At 31.7% G+C, this 9,288-nt stretch overlaps 1 protein-coding gene across 1 annotated transcript; it reads right to left on the bottom strand.

Annotated features, from left to right (window-relative positions):
* Window positions 1-1,345: 1,345 nt before the first annotated feature.
* On the bottom strand, window positions 1,346-8,782 carry LOC132204983 (uncharacterized). Its single transcript, XM_059633781.1, has 9 exons — window positions 8,470-8,782; window positions 4,201-4,413; window positions 4,057-4,143; window positions 3,490-3,648; window positions 2,867-2,971; window positions 2,486-2,712; window positions 1,938-2,325; window positions 1,772-1,883; window positions 1,346-1,690 (listed from the first exon to the last, which is right to left on the bottom strand). The coding sequence occupies exons 1-9, from the start codon at window positions 8,732-8,734 to the stop codon at window positions 1,627-1,629; spliced, it is 1,620 nt and encodes a 539-aa protein (XP_059489764.1). The 5' UTR covers window positions 8,735-8,782; the 3' UTR covers window positions 1,346-1,626.
* Window positions 8,783-9,288: the final 506 nt, after the last annotated feature.

The following is a 9,288-nucleotide window of genomic DNA, read 5'->3' as shown; positions in this document are numbered from 1 at the left end:
TTTACTGCGCATTCACTCAAATTAAACTTGCAGGACTAGGGTTACGGAGGTACTTCTTTCTCTTGGACAACCTGCAGAAGTCGCTATCAGTCAGAGCAACACTATTAATTGAAAATTATTCTCTAATATCGTTTGAAAGACGACCACAGACAGCCGCGGCTATTTTATAAATATATAAATAAGCATAATAAATTATTTTCATCAATAAAATTTAAGCATAATACCAATACCATTAAATAATGAATAATTAGAATAATTTAATGTCGAGCTGGTTAAAGAGGAAAAGTTTTCAGATTTAATTTTATTGACATATTATCCCCACCTGATGGCAGAATCATATTTGAATATTTAAACAATAATTTTTTTTAATATGGAGAAATCAAATTGTGACCATTCAATGATTTGCAAGCCAAATTATTACAGACGTATAGAAATTCCCGCCTATAAAGTTTAAGCACAAGTAATGGTGCTGATAGTGTAAATAATAATAAAAAAAAAATTATAATCAGTCATTCTGGTATAAAGCTCCTCGCGTGCGTATGTCAATTTTGAGATAAAGCGCGCTTACTTATACTGTGCCTCACGGGTCGCAAACGTTTCAAAATAATAATAATTACACTAAATAAAAATTGCAAAAATTGTAAACGGCGCAAATCCAGCAATCAACTTTCACAACAAATCGCCAGTTGTCTACCTGGAGGCACTCGGGTGGATACAAAGGGTTGAGGATGGGGACTCACAGAAAAAAGTTAGGTCCGCAACAGCAATACTTTAGGTTTACTTTATGGATACTTTTAGTATTCAGGACGTATTCTCTTTCTTAAAAGTATACCTGTTTAACATGGGCCTTATGGGAGATGATTTTTATACCTGCTCGTCAAACTCGCTCCGTCTCGACCCTTCCCCTCTTTTGTTGGAGATCCCACCACTGTCTGCTAAAATGCAGCTTTTATAAATAAAGCTGCACTAAATTTAATAGAAATCTTTTCTGATCCTTATGTGATTCGTTATTTAATTACAATATCGTAATATTTAGTTGTTTTTAGACATAATTATGCATCAGCATATGAAAAATTGGAAATAAATTTTTTTATCACACTTTTTACATGACCAAATGGGAAGCTTCGTTGTGTGTATGCGTGTGCATTTGTGTCATTATTATATAAAAACCACTCTTTAAAATAATTGAGTACTTTTTTTTATTTTTTCAAATAAGAAGCAAATTTAAGAATTAAAGATACTCATACAAGCACAAATCTCTTACTTAGCTTAGAATTCTTAAAACATTCAAAATATTATTCAATATCTAAAATCTGTGTTAATTATGAATTATAAATGCGTCAAGTTAAGTACTATTTACAAGAAATATTTGATTAAAAATTAATTTTATGTAAAATATTTAACATCATTAATGTTATCATTAAACAGTCACTTAAATGAAGTTGAAAATTAAGCAATACGATCATCATTATTATTATTCTCATTACAACTAATTTTATATACAATAACTTTATTAATAATATTATTATTTTACATATTGCGAAACTCATTTGCATTCTGGGCTGTGGCCACTGGAATTACTAATAATATTATCAAACTTTATATGAATGAATGTTAGCCGCAACCCTATTGAAACTGCTTCAGGTAATAATCGTCGGGTATGTCGTAGGTAAAGCCTTTTCCTTCAGCCCTGTAAGGAAAAAATTTAAATTTAAAATTATGAATCATTTTTAATACACATACACGCAAATATAAATGATTTCAAAAATACCTTTTCTTTGCCACCCTCAAATTAGCAGAACATTTGTTGAAATTGTGCCCTTCTTTTAAATCTCTCTCCGTGAAGGGAATCTTCTCAGTTTTTCCAACGTGTTGCATGTAATCTATTGATAAAATAATAATTTTAAATAACAATTTTACTCTTCACTTAAACTTACATTTCATAGCTTGCACAGCCTCCTTCTCAACTGGACTTAAGCCTGTTGATCCAATTTTTCCTTTTCCATCGTAATTATGCTCCATAATAAATTGTTTTCCAAAGTATAAAATCATAAACAATTTCAATCCAGCTGCTAAAGGGTTTGTTTTCGTGTACTCATTTCTAGCCCTCTTTCTGTTTCTTCCTTCGGGATCCTGAGAATTTTCTGTTTCCTGCTCCTCTCCATCAATTTCATTATTCTCATCTCGTTCGCTAGATGTTGAACACTGTATTTTCTTGTTAGCTTCTTGTGCCTTCTGATATTCATGGATTTGCCGAGTTTTGCTCAGTACTAAACGTTGTATTTTTCTGCTACAAACTGTAGGGAAACCAGCAGCGATTTTCCACTGAAATCATGTAATTATAATTATTTTGCAATCAGTTTTTCCAAATTTCCAGATATGTACTTTTATAGTAAACTTCGGCATACAGATTTAATCTTGTCAATTTTATTTTTATATTTTTTTGCATGATTCTATAATCTGCATAAGATATAGAATTTCATACCTGATCAGATGATGGCGAGTTTTGGCTATTCAATGTGTTTTGAGAATTTGGCGAGGAGAATGAATTCTGTGGAGAATTTCCGCTTATTTCAGATGAATTTCTGTTCTGACCATACGGAGATGTTTGGTGGTAATAAGTTGGCGGTGATGTTGATGTACAGTGGTTGTTTTGTCCAATCATCCCAGTATTTTGGACGATAGTTAGTGGAGACCGCCGACCATAAGCACCTGCATTATAAAGTTAAATTTTAAGAATGATGAGTATGCTATTATTTGAAATTTCATCCTTGAATGCTTGTTTTTAGTTGCAGTTGTTCTGTTTATTGCTTGCGAATCAGACCCATACCAATTTATATTATAAATCGAAATTTAAGACACATACCTGAATAATTAAAATGTGGCTGTTGCTGTTGATTGTAAGCAGGCCCTAAATTTGGTTGCGCAAAGCTTGATGTATTTGCAAGTGTACTGTATTCTCCAAATCCTTCTGAAAATTTAATTTTTATAATTATATATCAACTAAAGAAATGAAACTTAGCTTTTTTGATTATGCAAACAATATAAAGAGCAAAAATTATAACACTATAAAATACGTGAATAATTTAAAAATTTTGTATTATAATGGAACTATTGATATTTTCTTGATTCTCAGGGAACATCTTTAAAATTCTCAGTTTATAAATTTTAATCTAAAAGAAATTAACGTAATAAATTATTATTTTTCTCGATTTCATATGATAAAAGGAAGTTTTCCATGTTGCAGTGTTAATGTATGCAAAACAAAATTTTATGTTTCTTTAAATGATCTACAAGCTCTCATATTGGACAAAGTTACGAAAACTTGGCAAATTAAAAATAAAAAGCTGCGGATGTTTAAGAGACTTTAACCGTTTTACTAGTAGAGCCATTTCGGTTTAATTTGAATAATAAATTTCAACAATCGGGACAAAGCGCATGTATTTGTCTCTTCGACGCAAGCGCAATTTTCTCTTTTAAAACACTTACGTTGCACACAGTTGTTTTGCTGGTTGTAATAATGTTGATTCGTATTACAATACATTGACTGGCTTTGAGATACCGTTGAGCTGTGATTAGGTATGGGGGACCTGTTTTCTTGAAGTGTTATAATCTGGTTCGGTGAATTATGCTCATTCATCATCTCATCTAAAAATATGAAAAGTGGGTTTAGAAAAGCTTAAGATTCAAAACAGAAAAATTTAAAATTTAGGAAGTGATAAGTGATAAGACTGATATGAGCGTTTGAAAAACTCAACTTTCAACTTTTTTCAAAGTAAAAGAATTTAAAAAAATATATAATTATATTTTAAGGTGTTTTTCTGTAACAGTTTTTTAGCATTTTGATTTAACATATAAACATAACACAAACGTTTACTTCGAATAAAAATTTAAAAAATGAAATTTCTATCAAATCAACTATATTAACAATAAGCTTACAGCTATTAAGTTCCTGTTTTTTTTTTTACATTGTTATAAAATAAAAAAATATAATGCGATTTTCAAATTTTGTGTAACGGAAGCAAAGTATCAGTAAATAATTATAATAAACCTAACCAATACGAATAGGTGATGGAGCTTTCTTCTGATTGCTTTTCTGTTGGGTGACTGACTCAACCTCGTTCAGTGCGGCTATCCTTGATGCTGTACACAGAAATGTTTAAAATAATTATATTGGAAATTAATTTTGTTAATAATTACTTGCTGGGGCGGCTGCCCTCGTCGACTTTTCTTGCAAAATGTTTCTTTTTACTGATGGTCTTCCACGTCTTCGTCGAGCTGGCCGGTTTGGAAGAACGAGCTCGGCAGTTTTACCACTGTGATTAAAAGTGTCCTCTTTGTTGCTGGGGTTTGGCCTCCCAGCATTACGCGTATGTACGGTCTTGGCCATGGCTTCCGAAAGCGATCCTGTTTCTGTAAAAATTAGAAATAGAGGAGGTTGTTCAAATAATTCATATTAAAAGTTGAAGTTTATTATGAAAAAATTAAAAATGAATTTTAACTTGATCAGTTTGTAATGTACAAATAATATTTATGATATATTAATTTTCAATCATTTATTTATAATTTCGTGTTTCAAAATATCATAGTGGGCTGCGCTCGTAGATTATTGCGCTCGCGATCGCTGAGCCCTAAGAACACTGCGCTATGAGCTCAATTGATAATTTTCGCTCGCGCTCTTCACACTCTTTTTAGACATTTTCCAAAGTCAATACATAGAAAAAAAAAATATAAATTTTCGTTGGTAATTAACAAAATGATTTTTTTATGTAATATGTATTTAGTAAGTTTTAAATTTGCTTTTATATAGAAGACCATGAAATTCAAACATTTAAAGCGTTTGATTAAATTCCAGAAAATGGAGACAAAAATCGGACATTGAGGATTCCATTTAGTATTAAAAGTATGCAACTAGAACAAGTCCACTCTAATATTATAGATAAATCATTTTTCCCACTTCTCAAACTGAGCAAAACCTAAATTAAAAAAAGGTGAAAGATTATATAAAATTTAATTAAAAAGTAATAATTCACCTGGCAGAAAGAAGAAAAATTCCTTGGAATGTCTTAAATTAAATTTAAAAATCCTTGCTGCGGCAAAAAAAAAAAAATGATGAGCGCAAAAGAGCGCACGATTTCTTTATAAAATTGCTCTCGCGCTCGCAGAGTCTATAAAGAAGCTGCGCTCGCGCTCTGATCGCAAGCGCGAGCGTAGATTGCAGAGCGCATTGTGCGCTCTTTGCTCACTATGCAAAATATTTTGAAAATATATCAAACATTTTGTCTTTATTTTGAATCAAGAAAGTTAAAAAGTGAAGTGTAAGTTCGGTCACCTTTCTTTTTGGGAATAGGAATAGAGCAGCTGAAATAAAGCAACTTAAGTGGAAAGTACTCGGCGCTAAACGGGGACTAAAGACACTTGCTTTCCCGGAAAATCTTATACTATAAGCGATTCAATAAGGACATAATAAGAGTGCAGATGTGACGTTAAAGTAGACTTTGTGTGAAAAATATTAGCATCAACTTTTGCATCAATTAGCCTCTCTTTGATGGCCAATTTATTCCATTTTTTTTTCTTTCTAATTTCTGCCTGCTGACTGGCAGATTTAGGTGTTTACCACAAAACGATAATAAATGAGGAGGGAAAGAATTCTTGTTAAAGAAAAGGTGGTTCTAAATTCTATGCAGGCGCCAAAGAAAGAAAAGAAGGCTCAGGGTGCTGTCGCGCGTTCATGGAGAAATACAACAACAGCCTCATCCTTTGTCAGCAGACAGAAGTGCACAACAAAAAGATACTAAAAACATCAACTTGTCAGCGACAAAGCACCAATATTCGCTGCAACTCCGCGTAAATAAGAGGGGATCATGCCGACAAAAAGGTGAAAAGCAAAATATTCTGTAGGTGGCGGTCGCGCTTTTCTTTCTGCGCTCTTCCTGCCATAAAGTCGGCATGGATGTGAATCAAAGACCTTTTTTTTACATAGAAATGCACTTTGAAATACAATAATCTTCCTTTGCCGAACTAAAATTCACAATACTTGGAATATTTCTATTATATCCGTGGGACCTAATCATAAATTCTGTCGGCAGATGAGAGAATGATGCTGGTTTATTAAAAACTAGCCAATTGCCCTTGAATGTAAGAGATACACACTTTCAATATTATCACATATGCTGACCACATAAAGTAATTTTCCCATTCATGTTCAACCAGAATGCATATGTATAATATATAAAGGAAGTATTTTACAAAATATTCAACATTGGAAAAGCCGTCATTTTAATTGAACATATCAATTTGAACGCAACTTGAGGAATTATAAAAAAATTTCTTAACGTTAATTTATAATTCAAAGCATTATGGCCTGATTTATTAAAATGAAACAAAATAAAAGATGGATGGATAATTTTAAGTTGTCGCCACTGCAAAAATTTCCCATATATCTCTAAAAGAATTTTCCAATTCATTGCATTTTCCACGAACTGAAACACATTTTGTCAAGCTCCATGAGAAAAAAAAATAAGTGACATTCTGGAGACTTGAGGATTATAAAGGTGAAGGAAAATTATAGAAAGAAACTTGAAGCGCTGACAACTTCCACTTTGTGAAAGGGCTTTAGGGAGAGGAGAGGAAAGACATGCACGCCAGAATTGAGCTGGACGCTACTTATTTTTCTCCCTTTCTTGTCAGAAAATTTATTCTGGGTTAAAAACAACCCTCTTCAGAGAAAGAGACTCTGTTGGTGGCATAGAATGGATCTCAGGATTTCTCGGAAAGAAATCTTTCCATTGAAAATATTTTAGTTCTAATGTTCCCTTTGTAAACAAAACATCCTTTTTGCTGCTTTTGATCCAAAACTTGAAATAAGAATAATTGTATGGTTTATAAATTGTACATGATAAATTCAAATTGAAAAGAGTGGCCGAATCTAATAAAAAAATGCGTTAGTGTTAGTGATGTAATATTAAGCAAAAAAAAAAAACTGAAAATTGAACAAATAATCAACTAATTAGTTAGAGGTCCTATATGACATTTCTAGTCTCCCTTTGTAATGAACCTATGTTTATCAATCAAAATGTAAATAATTTGAAATACTTGATATAAATTTTATTAAAGTGTGATAAAAACAAATTTAAATTATACAATTAGGATATCTTTTATAAATTTTGAAATTTATGTATTGAAGGAGAAAAATAAATAGCCCCAGTTGCATTTAATTAGCTTTTTATCTAGACATGTCTAGATAAAAAGCGGATAAAATGTGGATAATGGCGACTAAGGAAATAACAATATTTAGAAAAATATAAAAGTTATGTTGGTGCTTTTTTTAAATTTTTATATTAAATGATCATTAATTTGAGTTTAAAAAATTAAATTGGCCTTGGCGTGGACTGCAAGAGCGCTGCATCCCAAAATGGCCAATGTATAGATAAATAAGAAAGAGAGTGCTTAACTTTTCAAGCGGCGCAATCTTCAAATTTCACTGAATGATTTATTCATATAATTTAAAAAAGAACCAAACCTTGGTTGAATATTCATTTATTCTAATTGTCTGTTGAGGTTTGATATAATGTTCATTTGAAAGAAGACTTTTCATCAATAGGTTTTTTATAGTAATTTTTGGAAAAAAAAAATATCCTGCTTTATTTCGACTTCCGGTAGCAAAAAATGCAGGACTGGATTTAATTTTTATATTTCTATGTAAACCAACAAACGTATGAGTATAATCAAAACAAGGTATAATCAAAACAAATAGAGAAAAGGCCGACTTTCAATTAAACACATCAGTAATCAGTATTTCAAAGTATTATTATACGTGCAAGAAGCAAAACTCAATAATAAGTTGTCAAGTGTGATACAACTCCCGAGACGTTGCACCTTGCTTGAAGCATTATAATGAAATGCCTCACAATCAGCAGGGGGCCCCATTCAAAGAACCGCAAAGAACCGCTACAAAGCAGGTATATACTACTCCACAACATATCCCGTTACACTATATTGTAAGTAAGAAACGTGCATTTGCTATCATCCTTGGGACACACGCACGAATAACAACTAAAAAACGCTGGTTTCATATCAATTTATTAATGGGACCAATTTATATTTTAAATTTATCAATTTAATATTTTTTATTTTGTATAATTATTTTTATCGGTGTCATAATTAAGATCTTTCTTCTCTAAAACGCCATATTAAGTTGTATAATTATTATGAACTGTTGTCCCGTTCTATATTCTCCAATATAAAACTAAATAAAGCAAGTTTCAATATCTAATTCAGATCTAATTGAAGAGAAATTTCTACGTAATTAGACGGTCTTCTGTAATTTTCTATGATACAGTGTTTCCTATAAAAAAATTAATTTTGTTGGTGACAATGGTGACCCTATTCTTGTGCGTAATTTAAAAAAATTCAAGATACAAAAAAAATATCACATGATTCAAGGAAAATTTCAAAAATTTTACTCACCTCCTAATCCAATGATTCTCACGGTTCGAACCACATTTCCAGGAAAGGTCGCCTCAACACCGGATTTGAATAAAACTCGATCTTCCTTTCGAATAGCAATATTTGCGTTGACGATGAATTCCTCCTTTGTCACTTGATCCACAACTGTAGCTTTCAAATAATGCACCGGCTCGTTTGCAGATAATAAGGGAGACTCGTTATCAAAAATTTCGATTTCATTTAGAATAGAGTTTGGGCTTATTGCCATTGCCTTTTGCATCGCCATAGTATGGAGCCCACTATAGACGAGAAGAGACGAATGACCATGAGCGACGACGGGGATGTACTGGGTGTGGGTGAAGGTGAACTGAGCTGCCTGCTGCCTGAGCGAGAGAGCATCTTCCAGACCTGAGTATGGAGGAGGGGTGATTTGAAAGGGCCCATTGGAGGTTTAATTTTATGCACGTTAAATCACAGGTCTAAGATATTATAGAACAGAATTAAAATAAGTGTTCATTAATGCAAGGAGCCATCTATCATTAAGTTGAGACAAAGAATTTTAATTAATTTGTTTATTATTTTCTAAACTTATTTATCAAAGTATAATATTATGTTGCAAAACGCGTTTCTTTATCTATTACAAAGGCAATTTCTGCTGATACGGGATAATGATATTTTATATGATATTATATAATTATATAATATTATAAAATTATTATAATTATATATATATATAATTTTAAATATCTAACTTTCAACAATAATTTAGTAGTTAAGTTCTAATTGGCAAGTTAGAAGTACATCCATATTTAGGATTTTTTATAAACGCAAACAAACAAC

This window comes from Neocloeon triangulifer, unplaced genomic scaffold (genome assembly GCF_031216515.1).
Source record: "Neocloeon triangulifer isolate White Clay Creek 2 clone unplaced genomic scaffold, ASM3121651v1 ptg000074l, whole genome shotgun sequence".
In the NCBI taxonomy this organism is placed as follows: Eukaryota; Metazoa; Arthropoda; class Insecta; order Ephemeroptera; family Baetidae; genus Neocloeon; species Neocloeon triangulifer.
The sequence above is the reverse complement of the archived record's forward strand: the minus strand, read 5'-3'. Positions and strand labels throughout refer to the sequence as shown.